Source organism: Phoenix dactylifera, chromosome 9 (genome assembly GCF_051530095.1).
Source record: "Phoenix dactylifera cultivar Ajwa chromosome 9, Ajwa_hap1_PhDact_Kaust_v1.1, whole genome shotgun sequence".
In the NCBI taxonomy this organism is placed as follows: Eukaryota; Viridiplantae; Streptophyta; class Magnoliopsida; order Arecales; family Arecaceae; genus Phoenix; species Phoenix dactylifera.
In genome coordinates this window covers 31,556,177-31,577,070 of record NC_143198.1, presented here as the reverse complement: position 1 = coordinate 31,577,070, position 20,894 = coordinate 31,556,177, and the positions used below count along the sequence as shown (strand labels likewise).

At 35.9% G+C, this 20,894-nt stretch overlaps 1 protein-coding gene across 2 annotated transcripts; it reads right to left on the bottom strand.

Annotated features, from left to right (window-relative positions):
* Positions 1-151: 151 nt before the first annotated feature.
* Positions 152-20,397, bottom strand: LOC103708308 (uncharacterized protein YNL011C). Of its 2 annotated transcripts, none has more exons than XM_017843116.5 (13): positions 20,178-20,397; positions 18,697-18,813; positions 18,465-18,597; positions 17,335-17,431; positions 16,832-16,875; positions 14,177-14,333; positions 13,715-13,786; positions 13,281-13,364; positions 9,631-9,732; positions 7,416-7,463; positions 5,805-5,930; positions 4,691-4,783; positions 152-617 (listed from the first exon to the last, which is right to left on the bottom strand). In XM_017843116.5, exons 1-13 carry the CDS (start codon positions 20,395-20,397, stop codon positions 585-587), a joined length of 1,326 nt encoding a protein of 441 aa, XP_017698605.4. In that variant the 3' UTR covers positions 152-584. The 2 variants fall into 2 exon arrangements, with proteins under 2 accessions (XP_017698605.4, XP_008791393.5); XM_008793171.6 differs by having other exon boundaries at positions 152-594.
* Positions 20,398-20,894: the final 497 nt, after the last annotated feature.

The window sequence follows — 20,894 nt, the reverse complement described above, 5'->3', positions numbered from 1 at the left end:
GATGACTTCACTCAAGCACAAAGGTAGAATGTGCGATGCTAGCCCGAGCACCACATAATGCACAAACTGAAGTCTAATTACAAATTTTGGTTGAAGAATCCGTCATAACTTAATATCCTTAAAAAAAAGAAAAAGTGGCATGCATGTCAGATTTTCTTTAGGAAAGATTGACGCATAGGTTTCCCTTGCATAAATAAATGTATATACTTGAAGACAGGCAGAGGCACAAATATACACATGGGAGCTGTCAAAGCAGCAGGATGAGAACAAACTTGGGCAAGAACGAAGTTGATGCGTCAGCCCAGCTAATAAAGATGATACGTTACATGGGCAGGTGGGGTGAATTACTTACAGACATTCTACAACAAGAAGTAATGGGATAAATATACAACTTGGGCAGAAAATATTCTTCACTATAACCGCTATAAAGTTTCCAACTTAAAATTGTGTTCTACGAATTCTGTGTCACATAGCTTTGGAGTGCAGCATGGAGTCGTCCTTGTAAGCACCGATCAAATCAGTCAAAGCTTTAATTAAACATTTGGGGTCAAATATGGTCCCCACCTTAGGAATATGTACAGAGTCTACAATGGCCTGCAGGTAACATTCATTCCATGCTAAAACAATAATAGACCAAAACAAATCAGATAGTAGACCAAAACAATATAAAAAAGCGAGAAAAAGCACATGCTAAAACTCTATTCTAGGATGATCTAAACATTCATTCCATGAAAATATGCATGCAATTGTACCCAATGATATGTTTTCCAGTAATAAACACAAGATCCAATTCAAGCAACCGTTGCTTTGCATTCTCAATTTTGTACCAAGAAATTTGCTCCAAATATGAACTTAACCGTCTCAAAGTAGCATAATACTACAAGATTTTAGCCGCTTGAACTTGATGTTTGAAGAATCCATGCACATTATGATTTCTCGGGGAGCATTAAACAAGGATCGGTTTTTTAGCAAGGTACGGAATGCATTGTCAAATATTCAATATGATTCCACAAGATCTATTTTCGTTCATGTAAGGGATTCTAGCCAATTGAAAGAATCTTCTGATCAATCCATAGATCATTTCGATTCCATTAGAAATGAGGACTCGGAATATCACACATTGATCGATCAAACAGAGATTCAGCAACTAAAAGAAAGATCGATTCTTTTGGATCCTTTCTTTCTTCAAACGGAACGAACAGAGATAGAATCAGATCGATTCCCGAAATGCCTTTTTGGATCTTCCTCAATGTCCCGGCTATTCACGGAACGTGAGAAGCAGATGATCATCTGCTTCCGGAAGAAATCGAAGAATTTCTTGGGAATCCTACAAGATCAATTCGTTCTTTTTTCTCTGACAGATAGTCAGAACTTCATCTGGGTTCGAATCCTACTGAGAGGTCCACTAGAGATCAGAAATTTTTGAAGAAAAAACAAGATGTTTCTTTTGTCCCTTCCAGGCGATCGGAAAATAAAGAAATGGTTGATATATTCAAGATAATTACGTATTTACAAAATACCGTCTCAATTCATCCTATATAGCAAACTGAAGCAGAATCAACTTTATAGAGTCCAAAAAACTTTGGAAATTAATGGGAATAAGAATAAAATAGACAACGCTGTTCAATTTTTAAGATACTAACTGAAACTAAATAAATAAAACATTTAAAAGCCAAAATGCACTTAAGGTATGTCTAGTGAAAAATTGTTCTGAGCAATAAATTTAATGAAAAATTTACACAGATCTGTACCATTTAAAATCATGCTGATAAACTCGTCACCTGAATCAATTTTTGGTGGAGAAAAGTCACCAATGGGATTTGGCTTTAAATGAGATTGATGAGCAGCACAAATAAGAGAATCTGATTCAGATGTCTATCCAAGTATTTGACACAACAAGAGAGAAAGAAGATACGGGGGAATACATAGGATAAATTATAATTTTAACTAAATTATATATATTCATTTAAACTTCTTGTTAAAGCCTTTTGTTATACATATCTTTCATTTAAACTTCCCAATAAAAATAAAGAAATAAAAAAAATAACATTTTGCAAAGTTATTTCAATACATACATCTTTGGCCAACACTAAAAAGAATAAATATTCAGTTCTAACTTGAGTAGCAGGATTTTTTTCATTTATAGTGGTGTACCTGCTTATGAATCTCCAGTAAAACTTGTCCCCACACCCACTTTCAAAGTGTTTTTTTATATAACTTACTAAAACACACTTTTGCATACCTGCACTCAACTCGCTTCTAGTGAATAAGTTTCTAATATGAAAATAGAGGGTCAAACTTATTGTTAGAAGAGTTCAACTCTCCATCAATATCTAAAACTGGCTAGCATGAAACTTAATAAATATCCAAGTGTCTAATACTTATCCAACTCGGATATGTATACAACATGGATTTTTGGAGCCAAACATGAGTGTCTAGACTCTAGATAGCACAGCTATGAGGAGATCATAGCAGTGGAAGAATGATGACAACATGTCTTTAAATTTGATCATGGGTTTGTCTTGCTGTTCCAAATTAGAGAAGTGGAAAGGAAGTTTAGAAAGTGAAGAAGTATCTCCAAGGACTTTAGAATGATGCTTTGATACCTAAAAAACCATTACGAGCTACAGCCGTTGGACGGAGGCATGGGAATTGGGAACTAGATCTCAAGAACTTATAAGGAGTGGGGCCCATTGGATGTTTAGGTCGGGCTTTGGCGTAGCAGTAAGGTTGCTCTATTGTGACTTGGTATTACAGGTTAGAAACACAAAAACAGCCTCTCCGCATGCGAGGTAAGGTTACATACATTTGACCCTCTTCAAACCCTACAGCAGAAGCTTTGTGCGCTAGGATGGTCTTTTTTTCCTCTTTGGATATGGAGTGGTTAATAGAAAAGAGCAGGTCAAAGAGGAAGCATTGTCTATGTTACAAATGGGGAAGGTGGCCAAGTGGCTCCGACAGGTCAACATGTATAAGGGGATTTCAAGAAACCAGTGGGGCTAACTTTCTCCTTACATCAATTTGGCTCCGGACCTCCGGTAGTGCTCTTGTCTTTTCCATGTTCCAAACAGGTCTCAAGTTGACTTAACAAACTTCAAAGTTATCATAAAGACATTTCCTAATTACCATTTCTAAATTACTTTGTTGCACTTTTTTCACATACTATAAAAAAATGGCATTAGACATCGAAGAAGAATTACTTCAATCATTTTTTTTGGGATGTCATGTTGGTCAGGAAAGCTAAACAAGCATAGATAAGTGAGAGTATGAACATAACTCAAGATACTTCATAGTTGATAAAAAATTAAAGACAAACAGAGTTGACATTTCATTGAAAATTTATGATTGAGAATATTTCTTTTTTTTTTTCGCTTTCTAAGTATATCATCCATAAAGTGTAGAAATCTAGAGAATGTTGAATTCAAACAATAGGAGCAGAACCTGAAACAACCTTTTGCTAGGGCTAAGAGGTATAATGAAGATCCGAGATATACCATAACCATAACTAACCTTCCTTTTTCAAACTATTTAGGATTGGCTTCATGAATCCTCATTCACTAAATATTTCTATTTAGGGCCACCTTTGATGTTATTCCTAGTTTTTCCATATTGTTCCTCCCAACCTCCATCCATGTCACCTTCGGTCTTTCCCTTCTTTTCGTACTACCTTCAACACAAACCGAAGTACCTCTCCTCATTAAAACCTCTTCAGATCTTTCTTATACATGTCTATACCATTTCAATCGAATTTTCATTACTTTATTCTTAATTTGTGCAACTCCTACAGTTCCTCTAATATATTCATTTCTCATTTTATCTTTTCTAATTTTACTACGTCCATCTTAACATTGTCATTCAGCTATTCTCAACCTATTTTCATGTACTTTCTCTATTGCCGAGCCTTGCAAGTCATATAATATGATGGCAAGCTTCATTGCTGTTCCACAAAATTTTTCTTTAACTCTCTAAGTTATGCGCCTATTATATAATATTCCAAATGCACCTCTCCACTTCATCCATTCAGCTCTATTATTATTATATATATCTTCATCTATCTCCCATAAAATCTCAAGATGACGTCTAGTGTCAGAAGTGGCTGAACTTACATAAGGATGTAAGATCCCGCTTCATAGAAGCTTACAGATTGGCTGAAATGATTTAAATATAAAGCACTATGATAGGACACATTTCCAATAGTTTCCACAACTTGATTTACTTTTGAACATTTTCAGGCATTTGAATAACATGTAACTATGAAAGTAAAAAAGATATTTATATTTTAAATGGCCAATGTGCACTACAAGAATCTATGGCGCACTAGCCAATGATGATATATGATTGAGATGGCGAATATAAGTCATATAAAGACAATTACCATGATTAGGAATAAAATGGTTTCTTTTCAGTTCTCAGCCACCAATCCCATTTCCTTCTTAGTTTCAATACGTCATAATATGGTTCAACAATATGATGTATATTTCCTGTCCTACCATATGCAGCATTGCAGTATATAAACATGTTTAATGGCAACATCTCCCACTTATAAGAAACCCGTTAGAAACATAATTGATTTACTTTACTAATGAATAAGTTAATCGGTTGTTCTATTGTTGATTTGCATGCAAGATAAATATGTTCTCCTATTAGCATTGCAAAATTATTTGTAATAGCTGGTAAAATGTGAACATACCACATGAAAAATTCCTTGATCAGCCAAACAATGAACATCTACAGCGACTTGACCATCTCTAGGAACCAACAAAGCGTTGATGTAATCACTGGGCTGCACATGTAATGAGGAGGATGGAATCATGAAAAGAAAAAGAAAATGGGATTTGTTCCCACTGCAATGGCATGATCTACCAGTAGAAATTAATCAACCTTAAGAGGTAACTGACACATGCAGTAACCATGTAAACAAGTTATCACAACCTACCACAAGGATCAACTTGAGATTCTCTCTCTCTCTCTGTGTGTGTGTGTGTGTGTGAAGATGCCTGTAGTCAATAGGCTCCACAACAGGGCTAGCCCTCCCCCAATTACCCCTAATCCCTCAAACCCCGGAGAAGGCAGGATTTCCAAGTCATCTGGTATAACAACCAAGGACCTACCAGCTTGTACAACTGGTGCCTTCGTTTCTTTGGCATGAAGGTGCAGATACTGTGCTTAATAACAGTATCAAAAGACGCACACACCATTCTGAACTCAGGACTTTGGATGTTGTAAATTAAGAGGAACCTCGGCCCTCTTCTTTATAGCCATCACTATAACCAATAGCTACAATCTTTATATATAATCATGCCAGGCTAAAGAACCAACCACTATAATCCAGGCTGCTCTCTGGGTGTTATGATTTTGAAACAGAACAATTTTACACCCATTTATCCAAATGATACAAAGTTAAAAACCTATGATCTCATAGAAACAAGAAAAGAGCATTTTGGATAAGCTGATGTACTGAAGCCCGTGACAAGCCTGTCCCAGACCAGAGTTTGGTGCAGCTGCCATGAAATAGGCCTTGATTGACCCGTACCCAGCCTGATAACGGGCAACAAACAAAGCCAGATTCTTGCAAGTGAGATTACAAGGCAACTTCTCAGTACACTTGTTGGTAAAATTGATTTCAGTTAAATGATGTCTTTGTGAATCTACAATATTCTTATTATTATTTTATGTAACACGTTGCACAAATGAAAAATCTCATAGGGCAATAGCTTCTTCAGCTCTTTAGGATGAGTAAATGTATGAAATTAACTGGAAAATACAATATGAGTGATCTGAAGATGTGAACATCCATCACTTACAAGTTTCTTTAGACTCTTGTCAGGGTCTCCATAAGTCCGGTTTAGAGCATCTGTAATTGCGGATACAAAGCCAGAAGCTGATAAACCAGTTGTTTCTCTATCATGTGAACCATTTAAAAGAAGTACCTACATATAGCATAAGTAACATAAAACATGGTGTTAGAATATATATTGTAAGAGATACTAAATTGGCCAATCTCAGTGACCTGTATTCAATGAATAAAAAGCAAAGTAATGGAACCTGACATTGAAGAAAAGATGCTATTTAAACCTCCATCCATAAAGTACTATTGATTGTGAAGAATAACATGCATAAAGCCAATGATGTAGTGTTCCAAGAAAAAACACAACAACAAAAAAAAAAAAGTTTGCGTACAAGACTAGGTGTGTCCATATTAAATATCACACTGACTCTATACTGTACTGATTGGTTCAGTGAAACCATACGCAATGGGAAACAAAATATCATTCAACATGTGACAATTCTCAGCAGGTGATGCACCTATGCTATATGATATGAATAATCTAGTTTACTTCAAGTGCGTGCCATTAAATTATATAATGCTGAATCCACATATCAGTACAATATATGTATCAAGGGCCAATAAGGGTATAAGATTGGCCAGTTTGCTCTGTATAATGACAAATAAGATTTCTCTGATATACAACCATCTGTACAATGAAAGATTTTTAACAATAGGCAGTTAAGCTGTTAATCTGTTTGATCGAATCCACCACCAAGATAGAAGAATCTCAATCAACTGAAATCAATTAGAATCCCAAGTTTAAAAAAATTATGTTATTTTCAGATAGATGATAAAGTGGTCTACAAATACAAAATTTGCCCTTTATATTGGTCTTGAGAATTCGTCTGTTCAAACTTCAGAAAGTTCATGCTGATGGTTTTAGTGTCACACCTTATGCATATAATTGCTTTCTTTTAACTTCTTATCAATATAAGATGCTAGATAATACAAAGAGGAGCTGGGGGTGGGCCTCTGCTACCTCCAGTCATATCTATCTTCCAGATGGGAACATCTTTACAAGTAGAACTCGAAGAAATGACTATGGTCCAATGATGAAACCGTCATGAGTCTTTAAGAAAGACATGGCATTTCATGATCAAAACTATGAATTGAACATTCAGACCCTTATCCACTTCCCCTACTTATAACAATATTCATCATAGTCATAGTCTAAGGAATCCTAAACAACATGGTCATTTACTTTTTCATGTAAGATTTCTCAAACATTTCAGGAACTTTTATGTCTACATTCAATTCCAATCACAAAGTATCATTTTAATTGGGATTCAGCAACATTCCACTACAAGCAGCTCATCATTATATGTCATAGCTTTGTCAATCACTCCTGTTAAAAATTTGGATTTCAGCTAAGATTCAATAGACAGATGTACAAAATTTATCAGCTGAAATATTTTACCTCCTATATACTTTTATGGAGATAATAGTGAAAAAGGCATAAGAAAATGTCCCTGGTACTAAAAACTTTCAAAAATATAAATGAAAGCAGATGATGACATGATTTTGGGAAAAAAAGATCTCAATATCTGAAGAGATTAAGAGCTCATTATACCCCAACAGCGAGTACCTTGGGAATAGATCTCGAGGCAATAGCTTCACCAATGCCATGCAATACCTGAAGGCATCTTAAAATATTAGCCTAAGAGAGAACTTTCTCTAAATGAAAACATCTGATGGAAGAAAAGCACTTCAATAATACTAGCAACATCTAGAACAATACATCATAATGAAAAGAAAAATATAGCGCTGGAAACCCCATTCTATTAGAGGTGATGCTGAAATACATTAATTGCACTTTCTATGACTACAAATCTGGCAAACTACTTGAGCACCAGTCTTAGGAAAAACATACATGATTTTGATAAAAAGTATATGATCAGAAATAAGTTGACAGTATAGATGAAAAAAGGACTGTTAAAGGAAAAACAAAGAGATAACATTAATATATCATTTTATAAAGTTTGAATATCAACTAAACTGAAGCCATTATGCAATTACCACAAGATAGGTAGGATAAAGTGATCCAGATTTAAAATCTCAGACTTCAAGTTTGACATGGTTGAGTCAACGAAAACAAACAACAAATTGAAGGCTTCAGAATCCTAAGAGGTTAGTTAAAGTATTAGGTAAAGGGTGATATTTTCCCTGGAGATCGCTTGCTGAAAACGTAAATGTCTTGTATCATATTATGGAAAATGGCCAAAACACCCAAGAAAAACAATGAATGCTCTCTACTTTCTTTGAGATTTTACATTGGTCAAATAATGTGAAATAATATTCTGTAAACATTCCACATAAGAGTTGGAGACTTGGAAACAATAAGAAACCCACTCGCTTGGTCTTTGCCCACATTTTGGAATAAGGTTTGCAGAGACAGTTTTGGTTTCAGCTGAGCCCATAAAGTTTTGGTTTCGGCAGTTCCAGTTCAAGTTCCAGAGTCCCAGTCAAGAAAAACAATAGAAACATCAGGTCTCTGTCAAGAAAGTCAGATTTTCTTTTCAGCTGAGCCCATAAGTTTTGGTTTCAGCAGTTCCAGAGTCTCAGACAAGAAAAACAATCCAAAAAATCAGATAGCACACAATTTTAGAGTATTTTGTATTGTTTGACATTTCTGGCTGTACAGGTTCAATATTTTTGGGATAAACAACTAAAACTATCAAGAATTGCAAAAGAAAAAAAAAAGCTTATTACAAACCAATGAAAATGTTAAATAATCACATTACCCACAAAATTTAGAGTATAACATACCATTCAATTGTTCATACTTCATAACAATTTTTGACCGCCTAATATGTAGCAACATAGATATTATTAAAACTGACAACATTCATATATAAGTTCAAATACTAATACGAACTTGAAATGATGATTAGCATTATAGTAAGGCGTTGAGGTGGGGTGAGGTGGGGGTGATGGCAGGGTGTGGCTCCTGCCTCCCGTATTTTTGCAATAAAGCTCTTCCAGTATCTTAAAATATTGCAATGAGTGTACATTTGATCTTAAAAAAATGCTCCTTAGGCTGGATTTATCACCTACAATTAAATGCCCATAATAATAATTGATATCTATGGTTACTTTTGGTTTGAAACTAGTCCGAAACTAGCCAGTTTTAGTATAAACCACCACAAATGAGTTTCAGAGGTCAGATCATTTTCAGGTGATTTCAAAGTATAGCTTGATAAGAGTTCTTAAAGAGCCTGATAACTAAAATGGGTCTCTTCCAGAATAAAAATGGGTCTCTTCCAGAATATCCATCACTTGGTTCTTTAATCTGATACCTCTAGACACTAAGAAATTCAAACAACAACCTTTCATGTAAGAACTCCCAACTTGTCAGCCAATTTGATAGGCTCGATGTTGGCCTAGCTGATACAATCAGAAGGCCCCAGTTCTAGGCATATAAAAATAGGCATGCAGGGTCTAAAAAGCAAGGCCTACATAATTCTTGACCTGTTGTGTTTACTGTCATTCTAGAAGGCCTGATTTCCATGTCAAGAAAGATGAGTCAAGTAGAAGTGATGTTGAACAAATAATATGATGCAGCAAAGCACCATATATATGAGCATCAACCATATATCTTTCATAATTAAAATCAACACTAGAACACCTAAAAACGTATTTAGCAGGTCAAATCACTGTAAGCTCATATAGGTGCTAGCATAAGACAGACATCAAAACATCCACAATTCCTCCTGATGTACAGTGCACGACATCATATTGAAAGATGGCATATTAAGATCCACAAATGCTGAAACAGGACAAATTATGAACCATGATATTACCAATGATGGGCAGATGGAAGTATAAAGAGAGCCCATAGCATAAACAATGCAGTCAACTTTACACAACTGTTCCAAAACTGTAGGGTTAGCAGCAGGGAAAACCTACACAACAAAAGTGACGATGAGATGATGACTTCAAGAAATACGATTAAAAAACACATGCTAACAGGAAAATTCCAAGAAATAACTATTTGTTGCAGGTCCTAAATGATATTAACTGCTTTTAACAAAAGGTTATTCTATGTGGGGCACTGTACAACCAAACATCTCATATTGGTCAACTTAGATGGGCTCATAAAATTCAAATATATCTGCACAGGTATGCACTTTAGGTTGGAACTGACATATATAACTAGCTCTTATATCACTACAACACCAAAAAAACAACAAACTGTTATTTTCAAAGATTACATCAGGAGAGTTCAATGACAAACGACCATCGTAAATAAGGACTCTCTCAGTGTTAGGATTATAAAAACTGCACCTAAGCCAAATGAATTCTGAAGATGTCTGTTCCATTTACTGTACAAGTTGCAGTCACCCAGTTTCCTTGCTTAGGGCCTAACTTCCTAAGAAGCCCCTACGTGTGGGCCAGCCACTTATTAGGTGACTAGGAAACACAGAAAGGTGGAGTTTGGACTATACATAAGAGGATTGCCTGGGCATTACACAAGGAAGATCAGGATAGTAGGCCTGGTAGGCAAGCAGACTACAATTTCTCCATCTTCATAACTGGCGCCCATGTTTTGCTTAAGAGTTTTGTTGATTCTTAATTATTAGTTTATTTATATCTATTTGTTCGTTATTCAACATTTGCTCTCAAATCACTTGTTGAAATAACTTAGTAAAATAATTAAGCACTTTTATGGAAACTCAGACAATCAATTAATATTTCAGTGTTATAACACTGAAATAGGTTTTCAAAAGCACTTCCTTAATTTATCTTTTTTCTTTTATTTATTTCTAACCCTCTACTTGCTTATACATAGGGACGGAGGGAGGGACATGGACAGAGAAAGAGAGAGCGCACACTTAACATTAATTCTTTGGTAAAAGATTTAACAATTCAAAATCAAAGATGGGCCCTCCAAATGGGAGAAACACGCTATTAATCATGATCTTCCCCATAAGATCAGCTTAACTACCAACAATTACATATTTTGCTAGCCTCTAACCAATGCATCAAGTAGGTGCAAAAATGAATGTTGTTATAAAAATTAGACCATATTTTGCCCCGATTTAAGTATCAAAGTCTATCGAATTTCAATCCATACATGATCACTAAAGGGGTATCTCAATTTTAGTGCCATATCATGTATTTTAATATATTAGCATGATAGACACCATCCATTTTTGCACCCACATGATGCATAGATTAGAGCAAGGTAGGCCGAACCGGACTAAACCGCCCGGTTTGGCCCGTACCGAGCCGATTCGGTGGGAATCGGATCGGTTCGCTCATTAAAATCGGTTTCCAGCCCCAAACCACCCGAAACGGGTTCCGAACCGACTGAAACCGGCCAGAAAAGGCTCAAATGGGACCGAACCGGCCGAAACTATTTGGAACTGGCCGGTTCCAGTCAAACTCAGGTTCGCACCGAGTCGGCTTGATTCAGAACCAGGCCCCCTCCGCCTTTGCTTCTTTTGTTTAAAAAAGGTGTTGGAAAGGCACCCTCTTCTTTGCTTCGTTTAGCCTTAAGACACCTAAACAGCTCTCCCTTCCTCCCAATTTGCGAAATCACAATGATTCAGTGCGATTGAAGAAAGATCCAAGTCTAACTAAGGTGTACTTTCTCTCCCCCATCTCATTCTCTCTATTTTTTGGAGGGGTTTTGAAAAAATAACTCAAAATTTGCAAAATCAAAGAAGATAATGCCAAAATTTTTGATTTAGACTTGATTTTATTATATGTTGTAGGTCTATAGATAATCTACACGATGACATAAACATTTGTAATTTTTGAATTATATATAATTTTTAAAAATTAAAAATATATTTTTGGATTAAGACAAAAATATATAAAAAAATAAAATTCAAAAAATTGTAAAATTAGAAGCGTATTTAGGGGCATGCAAGCTACTCTCCAGCAAAATTTGAAGTCTATTTATTCAAGATATGTTGCAATCGTGCGTACAGTGGCCTAAGCCTAAATTTGAAAAAAATTGAGAAATAAGTAGCCTTTGATGTATGCCCACGGACCTAGAAAAATATATGTAGCATCCATTGTTAGATTTTATATGGTTAGAGGGGTAGGATGATGTGCTTCCTGACTATGCTAATGATCCGGATATCTACGAGAGACATCGCCACTCGACGAGATTTTAGATATCGATATATATGTTGTACTTTAAATATATGTAATTGATTGCGTTATTTATACTTTTCACCTCACTACTTGATTTGAGGATATTTCATATTGCTTCTTGTAGCATACAACATCTCACTAATTATTTTATATTTCGTATCATTTTAAAACAACAAGATACATCATTTAGGTTAAAACAGGATCATAGAAACCTCAAAAAACATCAAAAAAAATATCAAAGAATCAAATTAGACTTAAATCATTGAAAATATTAAAAAAAATGATTACCAATTAATTGAACTTGAAAACTAAAAAAAAAGGGCATGCCAATACGGAACCGGCACGAGCCAATCGTATCGTATCTGTCCAATTCCGAAGTTAGTTCTATACATATGACCAGCAACGAGAAAAACGGTACCGAATTGGTACTGTACCGACCCATCCGCCGACCGATATAGGTCCCAATACCGGTTCGGCGAAGCATAGATTAGAGATTTCCAAGAGATGCTTTTTTTTCATTTTTAAGTGTTTTACAAGTGTAGAATGGTTATGGTTGAATCTTTGATTTGGATGTCTTGTCATTCATTTCATAATCATTAAATGTCACACATATCTACGAATTCTAATTGATTTTTTTTAATTTTATAAGGTCTGCCTAACTGCCTGCTTTTTGCCTAAGCACTATATGGGCCCCTAACTGCCTATATACCATACTGCCTTTCAAAACACTAGTTGGTATAGCAATTGACATCAATGATAAAGCAACACATAAGTCTTTATGCGCTTTGAGGGATACAAGAAAGTAAAGTAGCTTTAGTATTCAGCAATGGAACATTCATTACCGGGGTTTGCAACCCATTCAGTATAAAAAAAGGTTATATTGAAAGGACTTGAAAGACGGGAGCATTATAAAGTAACATGAATAAACTTGTGAGGAAAAGTTTAAGAAAAGTGTTGTTGACAATGGACAAAACCTTGCATTTGAGGTGAAAAGATTTAAAAGGTAGCTTTAGATAATTTGTACAACAATCATTAATTATGGTTATGATTATTGAAGCAATTGAACCCAGTGGGAATGGCCTCTTATTCTTATAGTCAATAGAGAAATAAAAGATCAATTTCAAACAATCAAAAACCATATGTATCACACTATATTGATGAATGGCAGGCTACTAAATGAACCACTAACTCATGATGGTTATATCATATGGAAGAACAATGAGGCATCCGTGAAATATAGCCATATATGCCAAAACAAGAACCCAAGTTAACATCACAACAAGCAGTAGCAACTTCAATTTGGCAAGTATGAACTAATATTATCTACAAAGGACATCACACCAACCTCGTGCAACAAATTGCTACCCTCACTTGACATGTAGAAGACCCGCTTAATTCTAGACGGCAGTGCTGTAGTTGAAGTACAATCCTGTCCAAGATAATTGTTAAGAATATGCATAAGTCTCTTACTGCAAAAGAAAAAAAATCAGATACCGTGAACTAAAGAAGTTATGTTACAGAAAAGCCTACAAATAAGAAATGAATTAACAAGGTTCTTCAAAGTAGTGATAACAGATATAAATACTTGAAACTTAGATTTTTTAAATAAATGTTAGACCATATTAATGCTGTTGATCCCGTCGTGATGATGTCATTATTGTTTGCACAATAAGCAAACCAAAGTCAGCCCCTTCCTCTTGAAATGTTGAAATGAGGGTGAATAAAACACCACATGAAGATAGACAGACCTATAAAGTGAGCACAACTCTGCTACTATACCTTGTTTATGCGTTCCATACATCCATTAGTTGGGTGTGAAATTTCATTTTGACCACGTATAATGGTTCCATCCTGAGAATAGAAAGTTTGCAAAATTAGAGAAGAAACAGAAACAAGTGACAATCGGGTTTTGCTTTAGACCAAAGTTTTCTAATTTGACAAAGATATCATATTGGATGAATGAACGGCAAGTTTAGTGTAAGTACATGATGAAGGAAATCTCCATCATAAAAATTATAATGAAGGATAAACTGATACAAAAATTAAAAGCATTCAAGGAATGTACGGTATCAACCAACTAACAGTAACTCTTTGCTCATTTTATTGAGCAGCAGCCACATTTAATATCATAAACCATCAAAAACTGAGTTAGATTCTGAATTAGAAGCAAATAAGGGTACAATCACAATCATACTAATGATATATTATAGATACCAATAAGGTGATGAGGAAGATTAGTACCCATAATTCACATCCCAAAGTGAGCCTGTCGTTAGTGGAAATGACAGGAAGTACAAGACTTTCTGTAGGAATCTCTGAAACACGTGAAAACAAAAATATAGCAGCATCTAATGACTGAAAGAATATGCGTGCTCCAGCAAAGAAGAAATTTCCAATGCTGCAAAAATAAATAAATCCATCATGAAAACCTATAAATCTTAATTCTTAAATAAAAAACCAATTAATTAGAAATAGCTCACACATGATGATTGAGTAAATAAGTTAAAATCTAGATAGATAGATAGATAGATAGACCATCAAAATGGTTACTGTGTAAGAATCCTTCGAGTATATTCAACTAATTGTGGTACAATAGCATGTGAACTATTGTAATTAAAAAGGATTAGTGTGATTGGGTTACTAACCCCTTAATTGAAAAAGGAGATGCATAACTTCTAATCTTGAAATAAGGACACTTCCTTGTTTTTCCCATTCCTTTTCCAGGATGAAATAGTTGACCTCCTGATAAACATTATTCATTGTATTCAATTTACAAACTAATTTTTGCTTCTTGCAGACGACTTCTCATATGTACCACTCATGGCAACATGATGTGGATTAGCCTTCTATCCCATGATCTCATAAACCATTCCAATGTTCTAAAAGAAAAGAAATTTGAATAGTATCGACTTCATCCATCAACAGGAACATCTAATGAAAATGATATGCTGATGCCAGAAAAATAATTGAAGAATCCCCAAAAATCCATTGCTATCAGGTTCCCTGACTCCAGTAGGATTCTTTTGCTTAGGACTCGCAATCCGAATGAAGCACTCACAATGACTAACATGTGACACTTGCATAACATGTTTGGATCAACTTTTGGCCTTATAACTATAACAATAACCAAAAAACCTTGTCACGCCTGTTAGAAATTGGTAAATGGGTCCTTCACCATTCAGTAAAGACCTGAGGGATACATACTATCACTACCAATTTCTCAAATCTTCTCACATAGTTCTAATGTCAACTTGGGTCTTCCCTCCCGTGATCCTTTAGAACAAATCCAGGTTGGTCCTCACCCTGGCATCATCATATCCCTGTTGCACGTGACCATACCATTTCAACTAGTTCTCCACTGATCCTCAATTGGCAATTTTGTATGACATCAGGATTTCACTAGTACACTCATTTCTAAGCATATTGTACTAAGTTTTTTACATCCAACTAGCATGATCTTCTCTTGGATATTCACCTTGTATCCTTGACCATATATTCCCAATATTTTTGATGCATATATATAGTAGGCCCTGCTTTTATCTTATAAAAATTAAATCAAGCCTCTTTTTTCAGAGAAGAATTAACTTGTCTCCAAATCATGATCATAGTCCTGCTAAAAAATATAAAAAGATTTAACCCATTCCACAATTGATCATTCAAGGGCTTTTCCCCCCCTGGTCTTCAGTATGTTCCCTTGATGGGTGTTCCTCAATTTGCTCCACTTCATTCCTCAACAACAACTGACTTGATTAAAAGAGATGACAATTACTCAGCAGGGAAAGGAGGAAAGTTTGACCAGATCTAGAAAGAGAAGAAAAGACCCCCTCCTTCCTTCCCCATGATATTTTATTGAAGGCAAGTTTTCATTTTATCCAAGTATATTTCCTTCATGATATGGATATATTTCAGAGGCTTGGGCACATATTGAAAAATTTCCCATCTTTTAACTTATAATACATGTGCTGAATAAATTGTTTGTCCTATATATAGTGCTTCACTAACACAGGGCTTACTAGCATTACAATGTCTCGAGTCTCCATGGTTACTGCTGAAAGTGAAATTTGAAAGTGAAAGCAGACTTGAGATGCCCAGAGGGGGGACAGTTTCTCAAAATTTGCAATTCGCCATTCGAAGGACCTCGTCTGATTTCTTCTTTTCATTTGTTTATCCAGACAAAGGAAAAAGAAAAGGCAAAAGGAAATGTTCTTGCCTTAGCATACATCGCATCCACTGCCCAAAATCATCTTAACTCTTTGGTGCAGCATATAGAAAATATCTTGATTAGAGAAAAATGTCATCAATATATCTCCTCCATTGAAAGATAATATGATAAACTTCCTCAAAAATCCTTGATTTAATCCTTGATTAGTGTTTTATTTTCATGTTAGGCTTGAAAAATCGACCAACAATCGTACCAACTGAATAATCCCAGTAACTTATACATAGCAATACACATGCAATATATAGAAGATACGATACAAGAGATCCTTTGCAAATAAGCATCAATTTCCCAACGATACCAGAATCTGAGAATTCACAGTCCTACACTAGTATGGAGGAGTTCATATTATAATAAGAAAGCTAAGAGCCATGAAAGCAGTCTATTTTTAGAATCCTAGTTGCCAATACTCCTAGCAAAAGTCTGGTGGAAGTTGCATTTATTTGCAAGTGAAGTCCAGAAATTTCTTATACCAGACAGAATATATCTCAAACTAAATATTACTCTCAAAATTTTGTTTTTAAAATAATGAAACAAGCATTCCAGATTTTTCAGTCACTAAAGCATAAGGGACAAAGCAGATCAAGAAATTCTCTCTTTAAGATCCATTCACTGCTACATTGTTGGCAGAGACCATAACATAAATACGAACAATTTTCACCATAAGAAACTATCACCTGCCATTGCTGAAACAAAATGATTCATTTGAGCGTCGGAGGATCTGCATAACAGGAGCTATGGTATAAATTCATGAAGAATCCCAAAAGAGAAAAAAAGAAAGAAAGAAAAAGAAAATATGGACACTAACTAATGTCATCTCATTGTAGATGATGGGACCAAGAAACATGCAATTATGAAGAAATTTGGCACCAGGGCTAGGAGAGTTTGAAGATTAAAATAAAGAATCCTGGATAAACCAAAAAGTGGGGTATTAATGATGTTCATATCATTATTGGTTTATTAATGTCATCGAAGAATACATGATCACATGATAAGATCACATAGGAGTTTGATACTTGTGCCCGCAGTCATAAAGAAAATTTTTGTCTACTACAAACTACAACCTATGGATACTGAAACAAGAGAAAAGAAAATTTTCAAGTTGTTCCCTAGTCAACTTGAACTACACTACGAAACTTATTCCATGTATATCAAACTGATCATCAAAGAGATCAGGTACCTGATTTTGAAAGTAAACCAGAAATGCACGGATTGTTTCCCTGTAAGGTCGTGATACGCCATTCCACAAATAATGCTCCCCTTCAACGATTTCATACCTGTCAAATTCTCAACTCAGCACAATACTAGTCAGTACATCCACAAACCTAGCAAATAAATAACAGATGCTCAGAAATATTCTGATAGGATAATGTAGTGTTAAACTAGTAAAATATTTTGAAAGTGAAAAGTAGTACAGCAAATAACATGTCAACAGGTAAAAAATTAAGCCTATAATATAAAATAAAAAATTATATTGGTCATCGTAAGTTCTAACTGGAAGTTCTAACCAAAGTCAATCATCATATGACTCTCCCTCTGTGTGCGCGCGCGCACATGGCTGTGCCTGTGTGTGAAATTGATCAATTAGGATTAGATTAACTGAATGCGAATTGCAACAGGCTAGACCTAGCAGTCCAACTTGTTACAGCCAGGCCTAGGCCCAGATGACTATAAGGTGATGATAGAAAACTGGCCTTTCAATAGTTATATAGCAAAAGAGATTGCTTTCAAGAATTTCAATAGACAATTTATAGTATGTTTTAAAAACTAAAAAGCACAGGACCATTTATTGTACAAAAATTATATATAGAATCCTAAGAACTAGTCCAGAAAACAAAGTATATCATCCAAAACACGACATAATAAAATAACCTCAAATGATGGTGGAAAGTGGAAAATAATGTTTCTTATCTAGAAGTGACATTAAACTAATCAAAAACCAGCTCCAACTTAGATAAATTTAGATATGTGGTTAGAATGTATGGGCATTCTCGCATGTTCTTAAATCTGATATAAGTTGACAAACAAACTTGATATGAACGGCAGAAGGAAAGTTTGATACCAAACAATCTTCTTTCTTTGTTAATTTATCTTACCTAGTAGAGCAAGCTTTACTTTCTTGTTATGCGAGATAGAAACATAAATGATATAACTAAAAAGCGACAACTATAATTAAATGTAGACAACAAAGAACACATATAATATATATATCATACATACATACATATCTAAACATATGCTTATATGCATAGCACATGATGTTGGATCCGACTTAAAATCTTTTGTAGACTTAATATAAAACATAAATACCACTCTGTTTTGGCTTCTGATGCATCAAGAGACAAGCGGTGGCCAAGCAATCGACGAACAGCAAGAGCTTCAGAAGTGCTTTCATCAGACAATCTCAAACATCTTGATCGTATGTCCCCTACAGCTGGGCCACCTGTGGAAATGCATGTTACATTGCCTTATATTATGTATCGTATTATACAATATGCAATGCCTTAGTACATCCAACTGAATGAGAAAACCTTAAACATACCGAGCACACGAACAATCTCGGCTGTGCTTCCTCCATCATCAGAAACAGGAAGAACATGCGCAACTCGAGTTGTTACCTTTTTTAACTCTTCTATGACACCATTAAATGCAGTTCCCCCTGAACAACATCATGATGCATGATGGAGAAAATGTAAAAGAAAAAGTGACTACTTTGAAACAACTGATGACACTAATATATGCTTCCTTTAAATCAGTAAAATGGAGCTTTGGTAGAACAGAATAGTATCTGATGTTCACCATCTCATAAGCTGATCTATATGAAGAATGCAAACAAAAAATAAATTTAAAACATCACAAATATATGCACATAGCTGTAAACCATCAAAGAAAAAACAAATTATAAATGGATATGCATCAACTCCTTGTGACTTTTGGATAGGTATGCAAACTATATGGCTTATTATGGAAGCAAAAACGTCTCAATCTAACACATTTAAGTACTTAGTTTCAACGCCATTGCAGTCTGCTAAAAGAATTCATCCTCCGGAAACCTGTCATTAAATAGCCTCCTCCTTGCATTAATCTCTGGCAGCATATCAGACCTACTACATCTTGACCATGAAACACTCATAGTGGTTGTCTTGGTTAATCTTGTTTCCCCCCCAAAATGAACACATAAGGCTACAATCTGTCCTCGATTTTGTGGCCTCCATTCATCATCTCCCTACTGGTGACAGAACCAATCATCCTTTCACAAAGATCTGATTAAGTGCCACATAATAAAAAGTTTGAACCGCCAATTTGTACCTATGCTGTACCAGAGGACTCCATTATGAAGAGCTACTGCTCTTTGCGGAACTCTTTAAACCTTCTTGATATTTCTTTTTCCGTTTTAGGCAAGAATGTTATTGGCAATCAAGAAAGCATTGGAAGACCGGATCTATCTCTTTGTCGATCTCCTTATAACCCTAGGGTTTCGTTTTTTGACTATAATGACTATTAACGATCAAGATCTTTCTCTATCGATCTTCCTGTAACTTTGTCTATTAACGATCAAGATCTTTCTCTATCAATCTTCCGGTAACTTTTCTTTTTGGACAAGAATGCCAATAACGATCAAGAAAGCGTCACAGTAGCTTTTTTGTTTTTTTTTTTTTTAAAAAGGGTTGGGCTAGACCAAATGACTCGGCCAACAAGAGCTGTTGAAGACTTTTGCTTTAAAAATTTGAGAAAAAAATGAGCAGTAGATGACTTTCAAACAGAACAAAGAAGCCTTATCATCGAATCTCACCGCCAAGAGAGGAAGAAACTATCTCTCTTTACGGATATCCTTGACACCTTCTTGTATTTCATCTCTACTTTCTAGAATTAAGAAACCACAACAAGACTCATTCTTTGGAATTTCTATGTTGGAATCGGTGCAACAAACCAAAACAAAACTTGATCTGGATCAAGAACACATGTCCCTATTAAAAAAAATCGAGGAAGAAAGAAAGATAAGCTGCGAGAGAAGCAGCAAACCTGAGAAGACGAGCAATGAGGGCGGGGCAATATTGTCAGGGTTCGAAGAAAAAGAAGAGATCGCGCGTGGAGAGCAAGCACCGTTGCAAGGCCCCGCAGCCATGGGGAGGACGGAGAGAGAGACGGAAGAGGAGGAGGTGACGAAGGGAAAGGGATGGGGGAATGAGAAGTGGAGGCGAGGGCTTCGCAACGCCGCTGGACCCAAAGAGCCATCGGCCATTACAATGCGCTACAGTTATATATCCTCGCTGCGCTGCTCCTCTCAATCCCGCTATCTCCGTTGTCCCTCCTGTGGCGAGAATCGGACGCCCTCCCCAGCTGGCCGCCGTGCGTTTCTTGGACCAACGAACGGCGTGATTTTAGGAGAGGGGGAAGATACTCCGATCGAACGGTAGGAACTGCAGCGCCTTTTTATAAAAGAGCAAACCGACAGTTCGGAGAAAAGTATCCAGCGGAAGCTGCCGGAGAATTTCAGGAAGCCTATTTCTTTCAGAGCCATGTCTTGGCGCTTAAATACAGCGTTTCCAATCTAGCTTTCTTCTTCTTCTTTTTTCACGGCCTCAACAATTTGTGTATACTTGTTGTGAGCTCCCGAGGCAGCTCCCCGTCCCCAGCCCATAAGGTACTACCGGCATGGTTAGCCACGTACGTGGCCACAATCCGCAGCCCCGTTGGCTTCTCTAAACACATGCTTCGCCTGGACCACCCCTCCGTCCC